Here is a 27,243-nt window from a genome sequence, read left to right as displayed (position 1 = left end):
GTGAAAGCCTTCCGTCACTTGGCTGCGCCTAGAAATTCTATCCATAAAATTTATGAACAGAAGAGCAGCCCTGGCAGAGCCCATCACCAAACAAGAACGAGCCTGACATTGCCGGCTATGCGGCCAAGCTCTTGCAATGGTTGTATAAGGATTGAATGGCCCGTAGCAATGGGCCAAGGATCTCATACTCCTGGAGCACAGGACACTCCAAGGGACACGGTCGAATGCCTTCTCCACGTCCACAAAACACATGTAGACTGGTTGGGAAAACTCCCATGCACACTCAAGTATCCTTGAGAGGATAAAGAGCTGGTCCTGTGTTCGACAACCAGGACGAAAACCACATGGTTCCTCCTGTATCCGAGGTTCGACTAACAGACAGACCCTTCTTTCCAGCACCCTGGCATAGACTTTCCCGGGGAGGCTGAGGAGTGTGATCCCCCATAACTGAAATAAACCCTCCGGTCCCCCTTCTTAAAAATGGGAACCATCTATCAATCCAGAGGTACCGCCCCTGATGTCCACGCAACACTGTAGATGTGTGTCAACCAGGACAGCCCTACAATATCTAGAGCCTTCAGGAACTCAGGGCATACCTCATCCACCCCAGGGGCTCTGCCACCAAGAAGTTGTTTGGTGTGCGTTGAAGATCTCGCAGACTGGGGCCTCTGCTAAGCAATTCTCAGCACACCCTAAGTATACATTTAGGTGCATCAGGCCTGTCCAGCATCCTCCTCCGCCACCTGATCCAACTCACCATCAGATGGTGATCAGCTGACAGCTCAGCCCCTCTCTTTATCTGAGTGTCCAGAACATATGGCCACAGGACTGGTAATACAATTACAAAATCAATCATCAACCTGTGGCCTAAAGCATCCTGGTGCTACATGCACTGGTTTGCACAGAAGTCCAACAACAAAACACCGCTCGGGTTCAGATCCGGGAGGCTGTTCCTCCCAGTCACGCCCCTCCAGGTCCCCCTGTTGTTCCCCACGTGTGCACTGAAGTCTCCCAATAGGACAACAGAGTCCCCAATGGATTAGAGTAAACTCAAACACTGACAACGTTGAAATATTGGTGTCAAAGTAAAACTGAGTAAAGACTGTCTGCATTGCAATAACATATTTCACTGAATTACTACAAATAGCAGTGATGACTATAAGCACTGTAAAATATCTGCTACCTCTGAAAAATGTTGCTTCTTTCTGTAACATTACTGAAATGTCTAAGATCTTTTACAAACTAAGTACAGACTGAGTATATTTGCTTATTATTGCATTATTTATTGCTATACTGTTAAATACAATTTATATCCAGAAAGAAAAATGTGTAGATTTTTTTTTTTTCTTCAAATATGCGCCAGCTGTTATTTTGATCTTATGTGTTTTCTCTCACTGCATTCAGATCGGTATTGTTGGTCGCACAGGAGCTGGGAAATCAAGTCTTACCAACTGCCTGTTTAGAATTATTGAAGCTGCTGAAGGTCGCATCCTCATTGATGATGTAGATATCGCTACAATAGGCCTGCACGACCTGAGACACAGACTCACAATTATACCACAGGTATACACATAAATATAAACAATAACCTTGTCAAAGAGTTTGATATTTCTAAAAGTACACTGATATTTGTAATCCCGTGTGCACAGGATCCCGTTTTGTTCTCGGGGTCACTGAGGATGAACCTGGATCCATTTGACAAGTTCAGCGATGAGGAGATTTGGAGAGTGCTGGAGCTCTCTCATCTAAAGAGCTATGTATCAGGGCTGCAGGAAGGATTACAGCATAAAGTGGCAGAGGGAGGAGAAAACCTCAGGTGGGTAATAAAATTAACAATACGGCCTCTGGGTACAAGTTATATATAAGTATAAGTTTTGTACAGTTCGTTATTCTAAACCTTATGTAATGTTCTGCAAAACTTACATAAACCCTAATTGTATTTGAACACGAGTGTCATTTGTGGTTTACTTTTTTTCTTTTGCGCTACAAAAACCCTCTTAAGATATCAATACTTTAATACAATCTTTCCAGTGTTGGGCAGAGGCAGCTGCTGTGTCTGGCCCGAGCTCTCCTGAGAAAGTCACGTATCCTAATTCTGGATGAAGCCACGGCAGCTGTTGACCTGGAGACAGACAACCTGATTCAGAACACCATCCGCAATGAGTTCTCAGACTGCACAGTGCTTACCATCGCCCACCGCCTGCACAGTATCATGGACAGCTCTAGGTGAGTTATACCTTTTCCCTTAACATTTTTGGAATTCATGACGATGTTTTTCTGACATGAAGCTTAAATTTGGTCTTGTTTTGCTGCTGGTTCAGTGAATTTTGGTCGGAGATTGACAAAACATGTAGTTTCAGAATCTATGAGATATCGGCTTTCAGCACCCAACAGCATGTACATGTACGTGCCGTTGGATCTTGCTTTGTGTTTACATCTTTTCGTGGTATCCATTTACCCTAGTTTAGCTGTATGGCGATTGCTGAAATAGTTTGGTAAGTTTTAAGCTGGTGTTTCTGGAAAATACATTTATATTAAAAAACAGATTTCAGGATTTACTGAATCGATATCGCATTATTCAAATTAAAATCGATTTGAATTGGGAAATCAATTTTTTAAACCCACCCCTAATCATACATGAGAGTAATATTTGACCAAATGATCTAGACCAAGGGGTACTGACTCTGTTTTCCATTAGTAGTTTTAACACTTGGACTTGAACCTAAACTTACTTTACTGTAAGTTACTTTATTTTGGCTAAGATGTTGAGCTGACTATCTGATACTGTGCATTTGTAGGTCTTCTGTGTGTTCTTTTCATTACTTAGATTATTTTGCTTTCCATTTCTGTTCTGTTTTGGTTTATACTTTGGCGTTACATCAAGTGAAGTTACATCACTAGTAACTTCACTTGGATTCAATGAATCTTTAAATGGGTATATGCTAGATAGTTCTGCCAGTTTAGCAGGACATTATAAAAGTGAACAACTAGCAGTACAACAGATTGGCCCTGACCTCAACCTTGTAATAAAAGGCAGCACTATTTGTGTAACCCTTTAAACTTTGATTCCTTAGAATAATGAGCGTACCCTTTCCCTCCGGTGTCTGTTGTATCTCCCCTGAGTTAACTGTTCACAGAGACAGCACAAATATTTACACATCAGTTTTCACTTTTGAGCTGGGGCTGCCAAAGCCACACAGTATGGACATTTCTCAGTGGGCTACTATTAAATCCTGTGTGTCTTTCTAACAGGGTAATGGTGCTTGATGTTGGAAAAATAGTGGAATTTGATTCGCCGAGCAACCTGCTTGAAAATGAAGGTCATTTCTACGCCATGGCAAGGGATGCTGGGATAACACCAGAAAGCAGCACAAATTTATAATCTCTACTTATACTGTTTTTTTTAGGGAAGATTTAGGGCCACAATTTTCTGTGTATGTGTTTTATTTGTAGGTTTCATTGTGAAGACCTGATTTTACTTTTATGTAAAGAAACTGTTGGGATTCAGAGATTCTTTTATTGCTACCATATAATCTGCCTTATGAAGAATGTATTAATAACATGTTTTACAGTATCATTTATCGGTAATATTTCCTGCAGGGTTTATAAAAATTGCATTGAATATGTTTGTCATCACATTGACCTTTCTATTTTTACAGGTTGAGTTCATTTTATACACAATGCATGAATGTGCTTGGTTAGAGTTGATGTTCAGTTCATTAAGGGTCTTAAGCGTCACTGCCGTGACTGTCCAGGTGATACATGCTGAGGGAAACTAGAACATAGAAGGATAACTGCAATGCATGCTTACAGTACATATAATACATATAATCTAGGAATAGGCCTGAGCAGAGGCCCCAATGTTTCCAGCTTCTTGTTGCAAACCTGTTGCATTTTATTCTACTTGGTAACAGATGAGCAGAGTCAATAATTAGCCTCAGAGACCCTGAGGGCTTAAGATTATTACCTTGTATGGAAGGTGTTATAGAAAAGAGAAGTTCTATGTCTGCTTATAGCTATTAAAAGATGTACGATTAACTGTGACTAAGGTCTGGAACCTATTCTAATCTGTCATTGACGCCATGGGGGGGCGTGTACCCCACTGCTTTATAAGTATCCACAACATGTATTTTGGTCAGAAGACATATGTTGATGTTTTCTCCGGGCTGTTAATAAACTCATCGTTTGATAGCACTTTTCCGGAGCCTCCGTCGTTTGTTGTCTGGTCTAAAGTTGATCGATCTCGCAGCAAAACTGACATATGTGTCGTATCTATAGGGAACAACATAGGAAAACCATATTGTAAATGTAACGCATTTTGTGTAAAAAATAAAATTTCTTTCTGAAATCATGCTTAACTGGTTTTAATTAAAAAAAAAAAACCTCTTTCTTGATACAATGTTATTAGTCTGTTCATCAGGCCTCTGCATCCATTTACATCCATCTATTAAAACTGGCTTTGGAATGGATAAAACAGGCTAATATTAGGCTTCGGGAATGGTCTTCCCAACCCTAACCTCAACCTTACTGAAAATTTGTAGATTACACTTAAAACCGGGTCTATGCTAGGAAACTCACCCATTTAAACTCTACCAATTCTGTCCAGAAGATGGTCAAATATCCAGCCATAATTACTCCAGAATCTTGTTGACAGCAACCAAAAATGTCACTCTGAGGTGTAACTTACAAAGGGACGTTTGTATGGGCAGAAATCTGTGCCATCATAAACTGAATTTGAATAAGTTAAATTTGAATTGCTCAGATTGAATCTGAATTGTAACTTGAATAAATGCTTTTGAAAACTGAATTTGAATTAGTCTAATTTGAAATTGAATTTATGGTTTGAAAATGATCATCACTAAATTGTATATATGTGTGGCCCGGTCATGGGGAATGAGACAGGACACAGGAAATACTCTTTTGTGGGCTTTTTTATTCTCCGACTGTACTCGGAGGAGCACAGTTTTAATTCTGTAGTTTTGAGTGAAACGGCAAAATTTAACTATTCCACTGGCTCAGCCTAAACTGCCTTTCAGGGTCTGAGACAACAGTAACTATCATATGTACATGTTAAATCCAAACAGTATAGACAACAGTAGTGACCTGTCAAGAAACAAATACAACAAAAAAAGAGAAAACAAAACAAATAAACACATTGTTTACATCCCACAACTTCGCAGGTCAACTGGCAATAAAGTGCACTGTAAACTCTCTTTTAAACATACATTTCTATGGGAGAACATCATGAACTCACTTCGGTTTCTCCACACAGCTACTGTGCTAGGACAAGTACACACGCAGGAATCACACAGCAAGTAATCTCCCCTCTGAATCAAACAGAAACATACAGAGTTATGCAAAGTGAGTAAAAGTACAAACTTAACAACTTTGAAATCTGTTAGGACACTGTAACTACTCACGCCAACCCGCTCTTCAGTCCCTTTCACAGCACGTGACCATTAAACATGCACCCGTCGCGCGTTAAGAACTGCACAGAAATGGTCACAAACATGGAGTCATTGCTAAAGAAACTTAGCTAATTACAGTCTACTACAACACTGGTGACAATATTTTGCAGTATGCTACACTTTTTAGCACATTTACCTCGTGTGTAGCTAGCCACAGAATCTTTTGCAGTCTCTAACTCTCCAGTGCTCCCGCTCACAGCGCTCAGTGTGACACAAACTTGAGTGCATGCGTGCTCTGGCTTACGGCGGCTCTTAAAGGGACAGTATACCCCCAAAACGCGAGGTCTAGTCATCACCATGACAACCCTACAACAGACCTCCGGTAGACAGGCAACCAGTCAAAAACACAATTCCCTCTTTTTAAACCCTTTCCATGCGTAGTATTAGTTCACTTGGCTACATATGCACTGTTTTGCATGTTTCCCTACTGTAGGGGTCTCTGTAAGCATACAGAGGGGGTACTCTGAGAGGGTACAAGATGACAACTTTGGAATTCTACTAGAAACAGTCGATCATATTTGTTTTGTCAAAGCTGAATTCAGGGCAAACTACGCTAAATTAGCGTTTTTAGCTAGCAGCTACAATAAGCATAAAAGTTACCTTACGGCTATCATTTGTTAACATGACGCTTGTTCTTATACATGTAGTACATTTATTACCAACCTGAGAGTTTATCCGCTGGTCATTCGACATGATGAATGACTTCTGAAGTCTTAATTCAGCTCAAGATGCTGTAGATTCCCATCAGTAACACTTTCGGTCCGCTAGTAAAACGTAGTTCCATTAATCTGCGCTTGAACCGGATGCAAGTTCCAAAAAACTGAATTTTGGAACTGAAATTGAATTGTAGAACTGAAACTGAATGGTGAGAAGTGAGACTGAAATTATTCGAGAGCTGAATTTTTTAAGGATAAAAATGCAGTTTCAAAGCAAATCAATTCATTTTCAAAATATAAAATTAAATTTCAATTTAGTGATGATCATTTTCAAACCATAAATTCAATTTCAAATTAGACTAATTCAAATTCAGTTTTCAAAAGCATTTATTCAAGTTACAATTCAGATTCAATCTGAGCAATTCAAATTTAACTTATTCAAATTCAGTTTATGATGGCACAGATTTCTGCCCATACATTTGACCAAATATTAGTGGACATGTATTTATATGTTTGACCCTGTCTTGATTAGAGAAAATCCAAAATAAATTCATCCTGTGCACCCAATTCTTGTTTTTTTAAAGTGACTCAGGATGTATGCTGTACAATCATTTCATCCTTGAAAACGATGACTTTGTCACGGCCAGTGTTGGTCAAGTTACTTGAAAAAAGTAATCAGTAACTAATTACTGATTACTTCCCCAAAAAAGTAATCCCATTACTTTACTAATTACTTATTTTCAAAAGTAATTACTTAGTTACTTTTTAAAAACACGATTTACAACCTGAAGAGGTGATAAAGCGATAGATCTGTCAGCCCAATTCTACTTTTTCTACACATCATACAAAATGTAATCAAATGGAAAAGTCTTTTTTTTTTTTTAACTTGTTTTATCAGTTTTAATCTTTTAACTTTATGCATCAAGCAAAAATTTAATTATATGCAACATTCTATGACTTGCATAAATTAGTTTAACATTTAAACCTATTTTCTGCACATTCCAGCACATAAAATAAAATATTTGTGTTTACACTCACTCTTTCAAATAGATGCAAGTAAAACACAGCAGAAAATAAATCAAGTCAAAGACTCAGCGGTCCTGTTGCTCTATTTTCACCTGTAAAGCAGGACTGTGGTAGGCGGAGGTTTACCCTGGTGCAGGTGTGCCGCGGTCAGTTGAAGAATCCGCGACTTTCTCTGTGAATTTCCCATTACATCGTTGCGCACTCTGTGCTTGCTTGGAAGTTTAGGGGTTTTTTTTCGCTGTAAAAAAAAAGTTTTCTTCCCACGCACAATGGACGCTAATGTTTTTGTCACTTTTTAATGGAATCAAACTCAAAGGTCAGTACTTCCACGCTGCACGCTCATACTCTCTCCCACAATCGATATGTGATCCATTGTTGATATGCACACAGCTGTTGTCACTAACGGCGCACTCGCTTACGTGAGACATTCTTGCAAAAAACAAACAAACAAACAAACACGGTTTTAGTAACGCAGTATTCCTACGGGAAAGTAACTGTAATCTAATTACCGTTTTTGCAATAGTAATCCCTTACTTTACTCGTTACTTGAAAAATTAATCAGATTACAGTAACGTGTTACTGGTAACGTGTTACCGGTAACGCGTTACCGGTAACGCGTTACTGCCCATCTCTGGTCACGGCCGAGGCCGCCTCAAAGGTGAAAGGACTCAAATGCAGGATGCTGAACAGCATGTAAGTAGTTTTAGAGACTTTATTTACTCAGTAAGTGTTCATAAACTGGAAAGTGAGGTTAACAAGTGCGGAGTGCCACAACTGAATCAAAGGGGTCTTAAGCAGCCTGGGCTAAGTAAGCAATCTGGGTCAGAGTCACTGTAAATAGAGTACAGACGTTCAGGTATGGTTCAGGAGAAATATGGATAAGCCGTTTGTTCTGAATCTTCCTTCATACTTCGTACTTGCCGCGGGTGGTCGGTGGTGACGTGGAGGGGTGAGTGGTCCGGGTGTGTGGTCCGAAATTCCTGGCGTGGAGGCAGGGAGGCAGGCAGGTGGTTCAGGTGAACAGCCTGTGGGACTGTCAGGTGGTCCAGTGTCCGGGTTGGAGCTCTTCGGCAGAGATTAATGTTTGGCAGCTTGGTGTGGCTATGAGAGAAACACACGATGAGACAAGGTAATTCACCAAGCGAGTGCGAACTCACGGTGGTGGCCTGCACTAACTAGGGTTAGCTGAGAATCTGGCAAAGAGAGGTTGAGTACGCTGGCCTTATGAGTCCCCGGCTAAATTACCCACAGGTGTGAGCAATCAGCAGAACACTGAGGCTCCTCCCAGGGGTGGAGATGCCGGCTCGGAGGGAGACACACTGGCACACACCTGGACCATGACAGACTTCAAAGAAATCATTAAAAGCCAAAAAAATAGAATGACATTCATATCAATGATGAGTTTATGTAAATGTTTGACCACAACTGTATGTGTACTTATGACAAAGTGGAACTAGAGTACTTTTCTTATTTTAAAGTCAGACAACAATCATTTATCAAAACCTTACTGGTTTAAAATATTTATGTAGAAAATAACAGGAAAAGGGATCTAATGACCCCACTCCCTCCAAATCCCTAAATGCTCCCTCCCCTTCCCTTTTCAGTAGGTTTTCCCCCTAACACAGTTAAAAGAGCATGGTAAGACTTATGTAAGTCCTTCACTTTTTTTTCCTCTCTCGGGAGCTTATTTGCGCAAATTACAAAGCTTGATTCTGTAAATGATTTTGCTTTATCGGTTGAATGTTTTCACTGACTCACTAGAAAGCCTGTAGTGTACTTTTTGTAGAAACCAGGTACAGATTCGAATCTTGTATTCTCTACGCTAATCCAGCACCTCTCTGTTGGATTAATGTCATTTCTCTGTAGAGGGAATAAGCAACTTTTTTTTTCTGCTTAAAAAACCTCATGGATCAAAGTCCCTTACAGCCACATCCTACAATTGTCAGTAAGCTGTGGGTGGACAGAGGAGAAAGCAGCAGTATTTGCGTAAAACCCGGCAGTAGTGGGGCAGAGGGTGAGAGGCGTCGGCTTGTCTGATCAGCTGAGGTTGACTGAAGCTATCACTGTAAAGCATGTGTGCGGCAGCTCTGGAGGAGTACTGTGGGTCCATTTTTTGGGTGAGTTAAACAAGCAGAAAGACTGAAGAATTAATTCAAACAAACATATCAGACTAGTAACATACAAAGTAAATTGTATGGAAGGTATGTTGAAAATGACAGCAAACAGACATATAACACCTTATAATACCATGTCAGGGACATGTTGATGTCATAGTTTTTGGCGGTTTTTTTTTATATTATTATTACTTATCTTTTTACTTTGGCTTTTGATTCTAACTAGTTGGCTGTTCTAGCTTATTGTGTTGTTACCTATTGTTTGTTGTCCTGTTTTATTGTTTGTTTTAATTGTCTCATGCTTTTACTGACTGTGAAGCACTATGGTCAACACTGTTGTTTTAAAATGTGCTATCTAAATAAATTTTGATTTTATTTGATTTGACCTTATAATACCATGTCAGGGACATGTTGATGTCATAGTTTTTTGCTTTTTTTTTATGCTTTGGAGAAATAAAAGCTGTAAGATAAGTGAAGCTGATTAAAAGGCAGTAAAAATGAAAGATATACGTGTAAAAAGCTGTTCATGTTATTGTGTCAGTCTGTTCAACACAGAATGGACAAACAAGAAGGTCATGGTTTCTATTTGTCACAGCAACTGTGAGACATCTTCCAAAAAGGCAGAAAAGAAAATGATTAACTTTCTGGTTTCAGAAAGTTTCTGGTTTCAAAAAGTTAATCAGTTGAATTTTTAAAACAACTTTATGGTTCCCTTAGAAGGGCAGCGGGACTTTGTTATGTATATGTGTTTGTTTGTATGTGTTCTTCAGAATGTTTCATATCTGAAGCGACCAGACCCAGACCTTCCACTATGTGTGGAACAGACAGTTCTTGTATGGATCCCCCTTTGTTTCCTGTGGCTCTGTGCCCCATGGCACCTGCTGGCTCTCTGTCAGAGTGCAAATGTAAACACAAAACAACTGTCCAAGCTCTACATCTGCAAACAGGTAAGAAATACTATCTAATAAAGACATCTTCATAAAAAATTGTTGTTTCAGTTCATAGCTTAGGTAGCTGTCTTCTAGTTTCAAATGTTTAGCTGTATACTGCAAATAAATATTTTTTACTGTAAGGTTTTACAGGATTTACAGGAAAAACTGAATGAGATTTTTTTAATATATAAAATATGAATCAAATTACAGTAAAATGACAGTAAAAGATGACAAAATGACATTAAAACTAGTTTATGTACCTTTACTTGGATTTGTTGACAATTAACACATATGTTGTGTTTTGATGGAAGCATTTGTTGCGCATTCTTTTTATCTTGAGTAAAAGAAGGATGTAGTCTGAGTTTCTAATCATTTATTGCCTCAAGCAGTTCAACCCATAAGCATGTACATGGATCTCTTTGATTCAGAAAACCACAGTCTGCAAGCAGTTAGCTGTAACCAACGTCCTGAAAGAGAGCGACCTTTACTTAACATTACAGAGAATTATGTATGATGCTTTTAATTGGTCAAAACTGTTGGGGAGATGCCGTGGTTTAGACTTGGCAATCCCTCGTTGGCCCAAAGGCTGGTCGCAGCCTTCTGGCACTCCGCTTTCCTCCGGTCAGGCGAGGACACATCTGGGGTGGTAACCTGCCTCTCCCATTTCTGTATAACAGCCTGGTTTCATGTGATGGTGGTCATGGTGGTATGTGAAATGCATACTTATTCCAGGCTTTGGTATTGTTCACTGTACTGCAGCCAAAATCATAAAAATGCATATAAAGTAAGATTCATGAAATATTTGACCTCACACATTCATCCCAAGAAAATGGTGACAACATCTATAAATGTTCCTTTTATGAGTAAATAATTTCCATTTAGTATTTGTAAACCTTCACAGGGTATATTTTAAAAAAATGGTGCATTTTTTATTGGTTATGTACTTTTTTAGAATCATTGACCAAAACTGGTAAATATACCATAAACTTATAAAAACAAAAATACATGTTTTATATTTTTCTCAAGATATATTAATGAGTTTGGACAATACATGTTAAATGCCTATGAAATCACAGGATTGTATAATTAAAAATACTATATGATTTAATAGCATTTTAAATTAAAAAAAATTTTTTAATAAATTTTGTAACACTAAAGTGATCATAATGTATTTGGAATTGCTTAGTTTTTTTTTTAATACAAAAATGTCTGTAAGAAGTGAAGGGTTTAACTCCGGAAGATTTCACATTTTAGTTTTAAAAAGAAACTAGGCGTGAAGGACGGGCACTTTCCATCTAAGCTTAATAGCAGTTCGCTTTCAAGTCAGCAACGATACAGAAAGGAAACAGACTTTATATGGAGAGGTCACTGTGGATTATGGGATGCTTACAAACTGACAGTTTGGAATTTTTACCTTTTGGAAGAGAAGGTGAAGATTTTTTTTCAAAAAGCTAGGGAACAATTCATCAGAGGAAAATGGATCATTTATACAAATATAACCTAAAAGACCTAACAGTGCTTACTTTTGTATAAGCACAGGCCAGAACAGTCTGACATTGTTTGTTGTAAAAACAGCAATAGCTTCTTTGAAAGGAGGAAAAAGGAGCAGTCACAGTCAGCAGCAGGGCACAACCGTACACACTGCACCTGCAAGTCAAGTGTAGCAAACACAGTGTTATTAGCACACTGTCTTTACTCTAGCTTGGCACTAAATCTCTATGACTAGTACTATTCTATATAGTTAACAGAGGTGTTAGTTAACTATTAAACAAACTCTTTCCTAGCATGATACTGAGAGCAGGCTTGCTAGCAAAGCTAAAGGCTGAAGTGATGTTAGGGTTTTTATCTTTTTGGCTACCTGCAATAGATACTGTTCAGTACACATTTTATTATTATCATTATTATTATTATTGTTATTTGCATTTAGGCAGCTTTATTTATTCAAGTGACCCTCCAGTCAAACAGACTTGCTTTTCTTTCTTTCAGCATTCATTATATGACTTATTGGTGTCAAGGGGTATGGTAAAAAGGTGAGTTTGAATAAGCATTTTAAGGTAGTTCAGAAATTGTCATAGCTGTGGTGTTTCAGTGAAAACCCTAAAAGGTTATCTGTACATCATCAGGACCTACTCTAAGGAGCTTGGAAAGAAAAGCGTCTGGACTTCTTTAAGTTGCTTGAAGACGTTTCACCTCTCATCCGAGAAGCTTCTTCAGTTCTAAGGTCAAACGGTGGAGAGTCCCAGATTTAAACCCAGTGGGAGTTTCCCCCCAAAGAGGGACAAAGGACCCCCTGATGATTCTCTACCTAATCACATGAGCCAAGATGTGAAAACGGGTGTGGGTCACAATGAGCCAGGGTTTCGGGTGAGCTCATTGTGAAACGTGGCCCCACCTTATCATGTGATTTCCTGAGATCAGATGGCCCAGGGTGTGAGTGGGCGTTAAGGCGTCTGGGAAGGGAATTCAAAACTGGATTATAGAAGGCAGACAGTTGGTGTCGTGAACCACCGCCTCTGTTCAAAGATGGTCGCTCACAGTGGACATAAATGGCTTCTTTCACTCCTCTTTCAAACCATCTGTCCTCTCTGTCCAAAATGTGAACATTGGCATCCTTGAAAGAGTGACCTTTGTCCTTTAGATGCAGATGGACTGCTGAGTCTTGTCCCGTGGAGGTGGCGCTTCTATGTTGTGCCATGCGCTTGTGAAGTGGCTGTTTGGTCTCTCCAATGTAGAGGTCTGGGCATTCCTCGCTGTCTGTCTTTCTTATCCTCCCTAACACCAGCTAGGGAAACCCTGGCTGATTGTGACCCACTCCCGTTTTCACACCTTGGCTCATGTGATTAGGTAGAGGATCATCAGGGGTCCTTTGTCCCTCTTTGGGGGGATACTCCCACTGGGTTTAAATCTGGGATTCTCCACCATTTGACCTTAGAACTGAAGAAGCTTCTCGGATGAGAGGTGAAACCTCTTCAAGCAACTTATAGAAGTTCAGACGCTTTTCTTTCTAACTCCTTAGACCAGCGGTCTCCAACCTTTTTTGCACCACGGACCGGTTTACGCCCGACAATATTTTCATGGACCGGCCTTTAAGGTGTCGCGGATAAATACAACAAAATAAAACTAGTACTGGTACCGAAAAAAAGAAAATTTATTCATAACACACGAAAACCGAGTAAACGATAAAAACGATAACAAGATAACGCTGAAAACTGATAAAAACCCTGAAAACTATACATTTCACACCTGAGCTTCAACTCTCGCGGCCCGGTACCAAACGACTCATGGACCGGTACCGGTCCGAGGCCCGGGGGTTGGGGACCGCTGCCTTAGACTACGATGACCTCGATGACTGAGAACCTTCACAGACACCATCAGGACCTACACAAAAATGAGGCACATTGCTAATCTGTACGCTGTGTAGCAGTTTGCAAGTATGAAGAATTACAGTGCTTTAAAGGTTTTGTTTACCGTTACCACTAACATTTTCTGTGACTTTGCAGGGACCTTTGTAGAACTACGTAAAAGTACAAAGTTACCGTAGTCCTGATTGTAGAACTTTGAAGTTTTTCTCTCAGTGTTTGCTCAATGTGCTCATTCAGTGTTCTTCATTCTGTAAAGTTCTTGTCTCCCTCTTTCAAACTATTGTTTCTCATTCCCTGTTTTGTTTTGTTTTTATTTTGCTAGTCATTTTTCTCCTGTCTCTTGCATTTAGTTTTTCTTTCTTTTTAAGTTTTGCTTTGTTCCCCAGCTATGTCCATTTCCCTTAATTCTTATGTGTGGATTTTATAACCTATTTCCTTTGTTCTTTGTCAGGTCATATGTTAACCTGCCTTCAAGTGCTCCAAGTTCTCTGAAAAAGCTTGATTTTTGCTGTTCATTTCCCCCTATGGACTGTAATCATCCTAATTAAAGATTAGTTTTCACTTTAATCTGAGGGTTTCTCAGTATTGCATTAACATTCCCCTCTTTCCACACTTCATGCTAGTTCACAAATGCATTTTCAAATGCAGAAAAATAGCTACACAATGAAAAACACAATAATGGATTGGATTTATATAGCGCTTTTCAAGGCACCCAAAGTGCTTTACAATGCCACTATTCATTCACTCTCACATTCACACACTGGTGGAGGCAAGCTACGGTTGTAGCCACAGCTGCCCTGGGGCAGACTGACAGAGGTGAGGCTGCCATATCGCGCCATCGGCCCCTCTGGCCAACACCAGTAGGCTGTAGGGTAAAGTGTCTTACCCAAGGACACAACGACCAGGACAGAGAGCCCGGGGATCAAACCGGCGACCTTCCGGTTACAGATACGCTTCCCAATCAATACATATATTACTCATTTTACAGACTGTGCAAACCTCTTTACAACTGCACCTATTGTTAGGCTTTTTCATTATTTTCCTATATTATTCTGATGCCTTGACTGCATGCTGAGGTGGCAACCCCAAACAAAAGTACAGTAGTATAGGCCTATTTAACACCATATACAGTTTACATGAGACAATTTTATTTCTTATGTGAATGTTATTTATTTTAACTGTCATAATCAGGATGTGACAAGTGATAATAATAACAACTGTACTGCATTAAAACATTCACAGCAGGTGGCTATCCAGTCTTTAAGTGATGAACCCTGCCTTCGGGTCAAAACTACTCTGCATTTATTAAGGCTGTTGTGTTTTTAGCATGTTTAATGCTTTGTATCTTTTCCTACTTAATCTGAACAAGCCCCTAAAAAAGGCTGTGATAACTGTTGACCTCTCTCAATTTTTATTACCACTATTCATTTTAAAACTCAGTTTTGAAAACCTTACAATGTAACAACAGCCCAGCCCATGCAGCAGTATATTAATGACCAACCTCGTACTGTGAATGGATTATCTCAGTAATGACTGACTTTTGGTCCATTTACATCATCCCGACATGTAATTGCATTTGTCCCTAAACATTGGGAAACCTCACGTTAACTTTTGTCGAGTTGAAAAAAGTTAGCGTTCATCCTCCAGCTTCACTGTGTTTATATTATGCTAACCATAGTTGTGTAGCTAGCCACCATGTAGCACATCATTATATACCAGCTAGTCCAACTACAGTAACCATATAAATGTCACTGCTGTTTAGTTTCCTGTCGTCATTTATGTCGAAAGTGATAGCAGAGCTTTACGTTTTAATTTTTCAGAAATCCCTGAATCAGAACATGGTATATTATTCAGTCTTCAAAAAATTTTAGAGACTTCCTGCACACCACTAGAGGGAGCCCATGTACCACCAGTGGTACGCGTACCACAGTTTGAGAACCTATGACCTACTGAATTTTATTCAGATGTGTTGCAGCAGGGACACATGGAAAAATTTGGGAAAACTGGCCCTTGAGGACTGGAGTAATATAAAAAGAACAATGTTTTTCCAAAGGTCAGTGTAAAAAAAGAGTGTATACATTGAAGCTAAAACACATGTAGTGTAAATTCACTGTTAAGGTCAAAAACACCAAGAGGCCATTCTCTGTGAGTTTATTATAAATGCATATACTGTGTATGAAATGTTCTAACATGGAAAGGACAAGTCATTTACAGCAAAAGGGCAAAGAGATGTCTCATTCTGCGTATTTTAAGCATCTGTTATCACTTCTCTAAAACCTTGAAGGAATGAAGGGAAAGAACTTAGTTTTAAGTATTTGTTATCTCATGAAAAAAAAAACATAGTATTGGTCAAAAGTTTATGCAAAAGATTATTAAAATTTTTTTTGCATAAAATAACATGATTTATTCTCCTGTCTGGTCTGTGTTTTCTTCCTTCAGCTTGTGGCGTCTCTGTTGTTCCTGACGGCCATAGCACACCTGGGAGTCACACTAGGAGAAGATTTTGGTCCAAACAGTGACCAATCTTCAGAAAATGCTGCTGCATACTACGCAAATCCAGTTTTATTTGCAATCACATGGGTAAATTGAGCAACCTTTATATTTATTTATTTAAATTTGAAAGGATTTGTTTTTATGTTCTGATGTGTCTTCTTTGTTAGATCCTTGTCCTGCTTTGCCATGAAGGATTAAGACGGGAAGGAGCAATAGACTCTGCCTCTATTTTCTTCTTCTGGTTACTCCTTGTATTGTGTGACATCTTTCCTTTCCAGACCCTCCTACGAGAGGCTCTCAGACTGGTATGAGTGAAGACATTTGATCAAGTTGGATTTAAAGTAGAAGACAAATAGTAGATTTACTCAGACATGGTGCAATAACTTGATATGATTGACTTTTAGCTCTCTATGTGTTGCATAACACACCATTTTCATTTTTCTTCGGGACCCTTTAAAGTTTTTCTTTCTCTCATTTTTGGCAATTAGGGCGAGGTCCGTGATGTCCCACGTTTCAGCCTTTTCTACATTTCTTTTGGGCTTGAACTGATTGCACTAGTTCTTTCTATTATGGCTGATATTCCCCCAGAAGCTAAAGACTTTATAAAAAAGGTACCCTTTATTTGTTAGTGGTTTTGCTTGTTTGTTTTCCGAGGGCAAAGTTCATAAGGAGTCAAATGTTAATCTTGTTTTTATCCACAGAATCCTGAAGCAGGTGCACCATTTTTGAGCAGAATCACATTCAACTGGTTAAACAGGTAACATTAAAGTCAGTATAGTAGGAATCTTAACAAGCACCTACATATGTGCTCCATGTCTTTTCATTGTTTTTACAGTATGGTCTTAAAAGGCTACAAACAACCTCTGGTTCAGGAGGACATGTGGGATCTGAATGAGAGTGATAGCACTGCTTTCATCAATGAGCGTTTCCAGCATTTCATGAAGCCTGAGTTGGATGCAGCTAGGGTCCGATTCCAGAACAAGATGAAAAAGAAATCAGCTAAAACCAGAGACAGTGCCCAGGAAAACCCACAGCAAAATGGGCTTTCCAGTGGTCTGGGGAAAGGAGTCAGTCAGGATGTACTAATGATGGTGAGAGCATTCAAACACTTCCACACACATGTACACTATATTGAGCTACAGTCTAAACGGATTTTAATAACATCACTAATCAACATCACTATGTTTTTTTCTGAATAAATCTCATCAACTGTGTTTAAACGATCTGTTCTTTTAGGAGGAAAGGGGGAAGAAGGAAGATGAAAAGAAGAAAAAGGACAATAAGGAGGAAGAGAACTATCCCAATTCATGGCTGATTACCACCATTTACAAGACCTTTAAAAGGATTCTGATTGAATCTGTCTGCTTCAAACTTCTGCAGGATGTGTTAACCTTTGTCAGTCCTCAGCTTCTTAAGTGAGTAAGATATTACAGAAGGTTACAGAAATAAAACAACAGATTTAAGAGAAGAACAATGTTGTGCTTGTACAATGTCGCTGGACTTAAACCAGCAACTCAGCTGTGTTGTACCCTGTATTGGACTACAGTGGTCTCTTAATAGTTCACTGTTCTGACTTTCTGATGCATACTTTTCAAAAAGAAAAGGAAAATATTGAAACCAGTTCTTTTTATTTTTCTACTGGACAGAGAAGATGCAGACTCAGAGTGGTCAAAGTATTTATAATCATTTTATTCAATATATTATCTTCCGGAAGAGAGATCCGCACGATGTAAGCATCTGCAGATCAAGGTTCAAGGTTCTTTATTTGTCACATATTTAAAATTAAAGGAATTTGAAATGTACATTGTGCCTGGGTTTAGAGTGTCTGGAAGAGTCCTGTCTCAGTCAATTATAGATGATGTGAGAGGGCGGATGTGTGTGTGTTTAGGGCCCGGATGGCTTGGGGATAGAAGCTCCTCTTGAGTCTCTCTGTCCTTGCCCGGATGATGCGGAACCTTCTACCAGATTGCATAAGTTGGAACAGTTTGTTGCCAGGATGGGACGGGTCCTTCAGTATCTGCGCTGCTCTAGTCCGGCATCTCCTGGTATAGGTGTCCTGAAGCGGGGGGAGAGCAATCCTGCAGCAGCGTTCTGCTGTACGGATCACTCTCTGGAGAGCTTTTTGGTCCTTCACACAGCTGTTCCCAAACCACTGTGAGGATGCTCTCCACAGCGCCTGTATAGAAAATCCTGAGGATCTTTGGAGAGACCTCTCCGTGAATCGCTACCTTATCGTGGTGGAGGGGTTTGTGTGTCCCAGGGATCCCAGGGGCTATGTTGTCTGGGGGCTTTTGCCCCCTGGTAGGGTCTCCCATGGCAAGTTGGTCCTGGGTGAGGGACCAGACAAAGAGCGATTCAGAAGACCCTTATGAAGAGAACATCAAGGGAACAGTTTACCCTGCCTGGGATAGGGTTACCGGGGCCCCGCCCTGGAGCCAGGCCGGGGAGAGTGCCCGAGGGCAAGCGTCTGGCGGCCGGGCCTTAGTCCATGGGGCCCGGCCGGGCACACCCCGAAGAGGAGACATGGGCCCATCCTCCCGCAGGAGGCGCCATAGGGGTCGGGTGCATTGTGTGCCGGGTGGTGGCCAGGAGCGGAGGCCCTGGCGGACTGATCCCCGGCTGCCAAGACTGGCAATAGGGACATGGAATGTCACCTCTCTGGTGGGGAAGGAGCCTGAGTTAGTGCGTGAGGTTGAGAGGTACCGGCTAGATATAATCGGGCTCACCTCTACGCATGGCTTGAGCTCTGGAACCAGTCTCCTGGAGAGGGGCTGGACTCTGTCTCAGTCTGGAGTTGCCCCTGGTGAGAGGCGGCGGGCTGGGTATTCTAATATCCCCTCGGCTTGCTGCCGGTACTTTGGAGTTCTTCCCGGTGGGTGAGAGGGTTTGGGGAATGGGTCCTGACTGTCATCTGCGCTTATGCACTGAGTGGCAGTTCAGAGTACCCAGCCTTCTTAGAGTCCCTGGGGGGTGGGGGGTGGGGGGGGTGGAAGGTGCTGCACCTGGAGACCCTGTTGTCCTGCTGGGAGACTTCGACTTCAATGCAAGAACAGCGAGACCTGGAGGGGTGTGATTGGGAGGAACGGCCTCCCGAATCTGAACCCGAGCCGTGTTTTGTTATTGGACTTCTGTGCAAATCACAGTTTGGCCATAACAAACACCTTGTTCGAACATAAGAGTGTCTATAAGTGCACGTGGCACCAGGACGCTCTAGGTCATAGGTCGATGATCGATTTTGTAATCGTATCACCAGACCTGCGACCATATGTTCTGGACACTCGGGTAAAGAGAGGGGCTGAGCTGTCAACTGATCACCACCTGGTGGTGAGTTGGATCAGGTGGCGGAGGAGGACGCTGGACAGACCCGGTGCACCTAAACGCGTAGTGAGGGTGTGCTGGGAACGTCTAGCTGAGGCCCCAGTCTGCGAGATCTTCAACGCACACCTCTGGCAGAGCTTCAACAGCATTCCGAGGGAGACTGGGGACATTGAGTCCGAATGGACCATGTTCAGCGTCTCCATTGCCAAAGCTGCTGCATTGAGCTACGGCCACAAGGTGGTTGGTGCCTGCCGTGGTGGTAATCCCCGAACCAAATGCTGGACACCAGAGGTGAAGGCAGCCACCAGGCTGAAGGAGGAGTCCTATTGGGCTTGGTTAGCCTGTGGGACTCCGGAGGCAGCCAATAGGTATCGACAGGCCAAGTGGAATGCAGCTTGGGCAGTGGCTGAAGCAAAAACTTGGGTGTAGGAGGAGTTCGGAGAGGCCATGGAAAAAGACTTTCGGACTGCCTCGAAGAGATTCTGGCAAACCGTCAGGCGTCTCGGGAGGGGAAAGCGGTGCTCTACCTGCACTGTGTATAGTGCTGGCGGAGCGCTGCTGATGTCTACTGAGAAAATTGTCAGGCGGTGGAAGGAATACTTCGAGGACCTCCTTAATCCCACTGACACGTCTTCCGAGGAGGAAGCAGAGTCTGGGGATGAGGGGAATGACCCGCCAGTTTCCGGGGGCGAGGTCACTGAGGCAGTTAAACAACTCCTTGGTGGCAGAGCCCCTGGTGTTGATGAGGTCCGCCCCGAGTACCTGAAGGCTCTGGATGTTGTAGGGCTTCTTCAGTTGTCGTAGGTGATACATGCACTGCCTAGCCTTTTTGGTCTGGACCTGAATGCGTGCAGACCTGATCTGAAGCATTAGAAGCCTATAACCTATATTATAGTCAGCTCCCTCCTCCTGTTATTTTGGTACTTACACGTCACACACAGTTTTGATCAAAACAACTTCTGCGCTACACTCTGCCTCTGCAGCTCTGCACAAGACTCCCTGTTCTGCACAGTTTCCTGTTCTGCACCGTGTTCCAGTCTTGCTCAGCAATTTATGACCTTTAAAACACTTAATGAGTGAAAAGTGGCCTCTTAATATTCTGGTCTGCATAAAACAAAAATAATCAGAAAATAAGTACTAAAAATATATATATATTCCTTAACAAAAGGAAAGGAATTTATACAATTATCTGTCACAGATGTTTTTTTTTTTATTCACTTGCAGTTACCTTTTACAATCCTTTGGGTTAACTATTCCCTATTGTCAGTCTGCGGGACCAGCACCCCTATACAGGAAGTCTGGGTCAGCTCTCTGTTTAAGAAGTTCTAATCGCTGGATGAGTATTACCCAGCAGGCAATGCAGAGTTCAGATGGGGCTGATGTGGCTCAGGGAGCTCGCCCAGCTTTAATGGTCTCAAAATCGTCTGTATGTTTTTCCTGCTTATCTGATAAAATCCGGGGACCCGAGTAGCCTTGCAGTCCTGGCCTCCGTCAGGCACATAGTTACAGCGGCTCCCCTCTTTATTGGTGTGCTTGGTATTTATTAAGTGGGTTAGCTTTAGAGGGCTTGACAGTAGGCCTCAAGGGTATGTTATGTGTAAAGGGCTGAAGTAACCTGTAAGAGCTATTTACATTAAAATGGGTCAATACTCAGATTTTTACCTGTACTGTTTCACAACGGGTTAAAAGGTGAATATCAACAATTTAGACTTTAATTGTACGAAAATTATAATGAGTTAATGCTGAGTTTTTTCTTAACACTGGAGAGGAGACAGGCACGCCCAGGTCTGAAGATGTGCTTATCTCAGTGTTCTGTAGTCCTGACCACCGTCAGGCACAAAGTTCACTTTGAGATCCAATCTTCTGAACTGTTCATCTCACAGCAGATGAAGGGAAGAGCAAAGAATGCATTTGGGCGCTCTCTTTTATACTCTCCCAAGTGCCTTTTTGCCCCCCCTTTTCTCTCCTCCTATCTAGTCATTCAAGCACATTGTTCACTTAGGATCATCTGATGTCCAACCACACAATATGTATTTGATTAATCAAAGTTTACTTCAACAACACTTCTTTACATTTTCTTCGTAATTCTTAACATATAAGATCTCATGACATTTGAACATTTAAGAGACATCCTTCACATTGCTGACACCAATAGGTAAAGAACTAAGTTGGATCATGTCTACAGACACAAAATCTAGACTGTTTCACTACTCAAACTACATTTCTCATTTAACATATTGATCAAGCTTATATTTTGATTTATCTTTAAACAAAACAAAAAAAAAACAATAAAAAATGAGGATAAAAATAAAGATTAAAACTATAAATCACTTAAAAAAAAAGGGATGTTAAGCCTTTTCACCCTCTCTCTGATGTGATGAGAAGAAGGCAGGGGGTCTTTAATCTCTCTCTGTCCCTCATGTCTTGACACTAGTCATTCATAACCGATAACAGGAGTGGCAGGATGAAATGAGGACATTGTTAGATAAGTGCTAAAGATGAAGCTGGAGATTAGCATGTTTTCTTCTTTTTTTCTGTTTTTCCTAGATTGATGATCTCGTTCACTCAGGACAAATCCAGATATGCCTGGGAGGGCTATTTGTATGCAGTGTTGCTGATGGTGGTGGCTCTGCTACAGTCTCTAACCCTACAGCAGTATTTCCAGCGCTGCCATGTGCTGGGGATGAAGGTTCGCACTGCACTTATGGCTGCTGTGTATAAAAAGGTAAAAACAGGAGTGACAGAACACCATTTATTGACATTGGTGTGAAAAAAAAATCAAATGCTGTATAATATAAATTACTGTTACACATTAGAAGAAAAAAATTACTAGTCATAATTTTCTGCTTAAGTCAGTTGTCAGATGTTTCAGTTATAAATAACTTTTATCAGCGCATACTTGTCACAGAAAAACTATTTACATTATTTCTTAGATAAGGTCAGCTTTGCTTTTTTCAATATATAGGGTTAGAGTAGGATTATGGTTTTAAAAAAAGTGACACAAAGACCCATCTCCTGCTTTGTTGATGTACTAAAACATACAGAGTAAGAAAAAATATCACTTATATGCTTCTCTTACTTAATTTTCACCCCACTTTCTAATTAATAAGCCCTTTTTATCCCTTTTCTAAGGCATTAGTGGTGTCCAATGACACTCGTAAGGAGTCTACAGTAGGGGAAATGGTGAACCTGATGTCAGCAGATGCCCAGCGCTTCAATGATGTGACCAACTTTATCCACCTGCTGTGGTCCTGCCCTCTGCAGATCATCATATCCATTGTTTTCCTGTGGCTGGAGTTAGGACCTTCTGTGTTGGCAGGACTGGGAGTCATGGTGTTAATAATTCCAACCAATGCAGTGCTAGCAACCAAGGCCAGAAAACTCCAGGTCAGGGGAAATACTAGCCAAATCTTCTGTACACCTCTGTGCGAGATTCTAAATCAAGATAATTCAAGATGAGATTACACTGCAAATTTTAAAGTGTTATTCAAGATGTTTAACTAAAGTATTGCATTGACTGTTTAATAGCTTTTGATACAGTCCGCCCACTTTCAGAGGCTCAAAAGTAGATAGACAATTGAGTGACGTAGCATACAGGCGTTTAATTAATATTAACTATAATGTGAAAAAAGTGATCTCGGTAACTCTGAGCACATGATTCTTGCTGGTGAAAAAGTTGGGGTGGGGGGGGGTGGGGGGGGTTTCTAATGAATTACACAGAATAAATTGCTGTTCAAAACACTTTATTTAAGTATTGTCTTATTGCCTGTTTAACATGAGCTACATTGTGTCTCTTTTCAGATAGAGAACATGAACTTTAAAGATAAGAGAATGAAAATCATGAATGAAATTCTAAATGGGATCAAGGTGAGCTCCCTTATTCAGTGTATTCATGGTGTATGTAGATGCCTTCCTTACATGTAAGGCTTTGATGCTTCAAGAAACTGCAGTAACTTGAACAATAAGTGCTCTGCTGCCGCACCCTTCCTTCTGCCTCACTGCCTCCTCCCTGTCTTTTTCTTTTGTCTCCCACCAGATTCTGAAGCTGTATGCTTGGGAGCCATCCTTCCAGAAGCAGGTGGAAGACATTAGAGGGGAAGAACTAAAAGTCATGAAGAAGTTTGCCTACCTACAGTCCATCTCCATCCTTACCTTCCACTGCAGTCCAGCTCTGGTGAGTTCTGTCAAGGAGCTTCACAGAGATTAGAATCAAATGGTAAAGAAACCTTTTTTCTTAAACTGTCTGTACTTGCAGGTTTCTCTGGCCACGTTTGCAGTATTTGTTAGTGTGAGCAGCGATAATGTGTTAACTGCTGAGAGAGCTTTTACTTCCATCTCTCTCTTCAACATCCTCCGATTTCCTCTTGCCGTGCTGCCCATGCTCATTGCTTCCATTGTACAAGTAAGTGAACAGAGCTACATCACGCACATGTATCAAGCCTGTGATAGCATCAAACTTAACCTGTTCTTTGAATTTTCAGACAGCAGTGTCTAAGAAGCGCCTGGAGAAGTTTCTGGCAGGGGAAGACATCGACAGTGACATTGTGCGCCAAGACCCCAGTTTCAGTATGTTCACCATTAGAATTTGCACTTGTTCTACAGCTGAAGATTGAAGCTTAGTCACAGTTTTTATGTGTGCGGATCATCTGTTAAGCTCTGTCTTGGTCTGTGTTCATTTTTTAGATACTGCTGTGAGCGTATGTGATGGTTCCTTTGCTTGGGAAAAAGATGCAAAGCCTCTGCTGAAAGAGTATGTCTGTGTTGGTCATCACAATTTACTAGTTAACTTAATTAACTGTGAGATGTTCACCAGGATTTTTTAGCATTGCTTAAGTTTTTCAAGTCTGTTTATTTGCCCCTGATGTGTTCACAGCATTGAGTATAGTTATTATGTGTGTCCAGTGTGAATTTGGACATTGAGCCTGGTCGGTTGGTTGCCGTAGTGGGAGCTGTTGGGTCAGGAAAGTCGTCTCTTATGTCAGCCCTCCTTGGAGAGATGCACAGTACCAAAGGTTTTATCAACATTATGGTAATGGCTTTTTCCCCGTTTGTATTTATCAGTGTGTGTTAAAAAAACATGTAAAATCCATAACATCTAATTACGTCTTAACTAAAATAACACAAATGTTCACACAAATGTTTTTTTTGTTTTTTTAACTCAACATGTAGCATGACTGTGGCACCATCAAATTAAGTTTGCTTCAGTTTTTACTTCAGCGCCTTCCCTCATCTTTCACGAAGGCAGAATACTTTATTATTCCATAAAGAAATTATGTTCGTTATTTTTTTGTTTTTTAAATACAGAGAAAATCAATGTTGATTGAATCATTTACTGAGTTTATTTAATGACTAAAAGTATAAAATTCCTCTATATAGCAGTATCTATGCATTCTCAATCATCCAGATAAGGATATCCCAAAAAGTTCATAGTGTATTTAGACTCATAGACTCCCACTGAAAACAATATTTCTACATGAAAAGCATAAACGTTTTGTGATCTACATAGTAGTAGTTACATTCAAGGAGCACAAAAAGCGTATAATTTAACAATCACAATACAATATTTTAATTTTTTTAAAATAATTCAACAATTAAACATTAAAGACTTTAAGAAACAAAGTAAAGATGCATAAATAAAAAAAACATCACCAGCCTAATTCATTCAAGCCAGTTTTGATAATCTGGTCTAAATTCATCAGTATTGAAGGAAAAAACAGCTGAATAAAGAAGTATATTTCTGCACAAATTTTGTGAAATGGAGGCAGATGATTTGCTTATAACTCAAACCATTTTACCCACAGAATAAACTGTTCTCTTAGATTTCCAGTAAATTGATTTGTTTTTCACCTAGCCACTGTAGTGTTTGGTCTGGATAAAAATGTGTGGATGCCAGGTTTTTTTTTATGATAAGACAGATGTAGTGAGACATCTGTAATTGAGTCATAATTTGTTTCTTTCCAGGGTTCTCTTGCTTTTGTACCGCAGCAAGCCTGGATCCAAAATGCTACTTTGAAGGATAATATCTTGTTTGGATCTCCACATGAGGAAGAGAACTTCAAAAAGGTCATACAGGCCTGTGCTCTTGCCCCTGACCTTGAGCTGCTGCCTGGAGGAGACCTCACTGAGATTGGAGAGAAAGTGAGTTACACTTTGAAAGGTTCAGGTTTTTGGTTACACAAATATTTTTCCTGTATGCAAATACTGTGTATGGCGTTTATTATAAACACATGTAAAATATTTGTTTCTTAAATACATGACAAAAAAGTAACAAAACAGAAGAGCTCTTCTGATTATAAAGGAAAGGCTAAAAGAGTGTGTCTCTTTTCCCCTCCTTTCTTCTCTTTTCAGGGTATCAATCTCTCAGGGGGTCAAAAGCAGCGTGTGAGCTTAGCCAGAGCAGTCTACAGTCAGGCTGATATCTATCTATTAGATGACCCTTTGTCTGCTGTGGACTCACATGTAGGAAAGCATCTATTTGAAAATGTAATTGGACCCAATGGATTACTTAAAGACAAGGTTTGTGCTTAAAAACATATGCTAACAATATTAAAAATGGGGATTAAGAATAACCCAATCATTTATAATACAATAAGGGTCCGGGGGGAAATGCGTAAAAGGTTGGGTAGAGAAGATTGCACTTCATTCTTGACTCCTTTACTGAGAAACAAAGGTTTTGTTCCAGGAATGTCTTGTAGCATGTTCGATAAGTGGCACAAAAAGGGATTAAGGGTAATTGGCGATTTGTATCAAAACAACACACTGATGAACTTTGAGCAATTGCAGTCAAATTTTAATATTCCTAGAGACCACTTTTTTGGCTTTCTCCAGGTTCGTAACTTCGTTCATTCTAGAGTTCCACAGTCTTCAGAAATAGTTATATATGATGATATTGAGACATTTCTTATTAAGCGAAAAGACAGAACTCATTTTATCTCAGCTTTTTACTCTCTCCTATATACTCTTAGTAGCAACACACTGAGCGCTATTTATAAATGGGAGAGAGATCTTAATAATCAATATACCGAAGAGGAGTGGAAAGGAGCCATTAACATGAGTAGTTCCACTTTTACTTGTAACCGCTTGCGAGAAACCCAATACAAAATCATACATCGCCTTTATATAGCTCCTAATGTCTTGCATAAGATTGCACCTCATATTTCCCATCTTTGTAGTAAATGTCAAAAAGAAACTGGCACTTTTTTCCATTACTTTTGGGAATGTAAATTAATCAAAAGATTTTGGAGCTTCATATCTCAAGAACTAAGTAATATTTTTAACAACCTGATTCAAAGGGACCCCGGGTACTTTCTTCTTGGCCTACCCTCAAAAGAATTAACATTGAATCACTTGCAGCGCAAATTATGTCACAAACTATTGCTGGTAGCTAGGAAATGTATTCTCATTAATTGGGTTAAGGATAAACCTCCCTCTGTGACGTTGTGGTACAGAGAATTATTTAAAGTTATTCCTCACGAAAGAACTGCTGCTATTTTAGGAGGAAATGAGGGTCTCTTTCTCAATGTTTGGTCCCCTTTGCTTTCTTATTTGCCAAATGATTTGTCCCAACTGTTGAGGGGGGGTGGTTGCGATTAAGATGTTCTCAGTTAAATAGGAAGCAAGTGTAAAGGACAATTCATTCTTGGAGTTTATCTTTTTCTCTTTCTATATCTGTGGGTAATTGAGTGAAAATATGTTTTTTTGTGTGTCTGTGTGGATGTGGGTTTTTTTGGGGTGTTTTTTTTTTTTCTTTCTTCTCTGTTTGGTTGTGTTGTTTTATGCTATTCTTGAACGAATAAAAATTGTATATCAAAAAAAAAACCATATGCTAAACATTTTACTTTAAAATTAATATTTTAAATAGAAATCAGTATTTA

At 40.2% G+C, this 27,243-nt stretch overlaps 2 protein-coding genes across 5 annotated transcripts in view; both read left to right on the top strand.

The window, feature by feature from the left end:
* Nucleotides 1–4,310, top strand: part of LOC146620001 (ATP-binding cassette sub-family C member 2-like) — a 42,684-nt gene extending 38,374 nt beyond the window's left edge. For both annotated transcript variants that reach the window (XM_085369924.1, XM_085369925.1), the window contains 4 exons: nucleotides 1,405–1,563; nucleotides 1,650–1,816; nucleotides 2,032–2,226; nucleotides 3,253–4,310. In XM_085369924.1, coding sequence (XP_085226050.1) covers nucleotides 1,405–1,563; nucleotides 1,650–1,816; nucleotides 2,032–2,226; nucleotides 3,253–3,382 — 651 coding nt within the window. In that variant the 3' untranslated portion in view covers nucleotides 3,383–4,310. The remainder of the gene's footprint in view (nucleotides 1–1,404; nucleotides 1,564–1,649; nucleotides 1,817–2,031; nucleotides 2,227–3,252) is intronic.
* A 4,661-nt stretch (nucleotides 4,311–8,971) lies between these two features.
* LOC146619999 (ATP-binding cassette sub-family C member 2-like) overlaps nucleotides 8,972–27,243 on the top strand; it is a 33,702-nt gene continuing 15,430 nt past the window's right edge. Inside the window, exons 1-18 of one of the 3 annotated variants that reach the window (XM_085369923.1) lie at nucleotides 8,972–9,267; nucleotides 10,035–10,211; nucleotides 15,998–16,138; nucleotides 16,219–16,356; nucleotides 16,540–16,662; nucleotides 16,753–16,808; nucleotides 16,887–17,142; nucleotides 17,288–17,466; nucleotides 21,917–22,094; nucleotides 22,502–22,756; nucleotides 23,171–23,236; nucleotides 23,406–23,543; nucleotides 23,625–23,771; nucleotides 23,851–23,935; nucleotides 24,053–24,119; nucleotides 24,272–24,398; nucleotides 25,331–25,507; nucleotides 25,718–25,885. In XM_085369923.1, the coding sequence (XP_085226049.1) occupies nucleotides 9,223–9,267; nucleotides 10,035–10,211; nucleotides 15,998–16,138; nucleotides 16,219–16,356; nucleotides 16,540–16,662; nucleotides 16,753–16,808; nucleotides 16,887–17,142; nucleotides 17,288–17,466; nucleotides 21,917–22,094; nucleotides 22,502–22,756; nucleotides 23,171–23,236; nucleotides 23,406–23,543; nucleotides 23,625–23,771; nucleotides 23,851–23,935; nucleotides 24,053–24,119; nucleotides 24,272–24,398; nucleotides 25,331–25,507; nucleotides 25,718–25,885 (2,523 nt within the window). In that variant the 5' untranslated portion in view covers nucleotides 8,972–9,222. The remainder of the gene's footprint in view (nucleotides 9,268–10,034; nucleotides 10,212–15,997; nucleotides 16,139–16,218; nucleotides 16,357–16,539; nucleotides 16,663–16,752; nucleotides 16,809–16,886; nucleotides 17,143–17,287; nucleotides 17,467–21,916; nucleotides 22,095–22,501; nucleotides 22,757–23,170; nucleotides 23,237–23,405; nucleotides 23,544–23,624; nucleotides 23,772–23,850; nucleotides 23,936–24,052; nucleotides 24,120–24,271; nucleotides 24,399–25,330; nucleotides 25,508–25,717; nucleotides 25,886–27,243) is intronic. The other 2 variants (XM_085369922.1, XM_085369921.1) reach the window with 2 other exon arrangements.

Source organism: Diplotaxodon limnothrissa, linkage group LG13, assembly GCF_057381915.1.
Source record: "Diplotaxodon limnothrissa isolate DT_005_m linkage group LG13, D_limnothrissa_male_GT1.1, whole genome shotgun sequence".
Taxonomy (NCBI): Eukaryota; Metazoa; Chordata; class Actinopteri; order Cichliformes; family Cichlidae; genus Diplotaxodon; species Diplotaxodon limnothrissa.
Note: the sequence above shows the minus strand (reverse complement) of the source record. Positions and strands in the feature narration are given on the sequence as shown.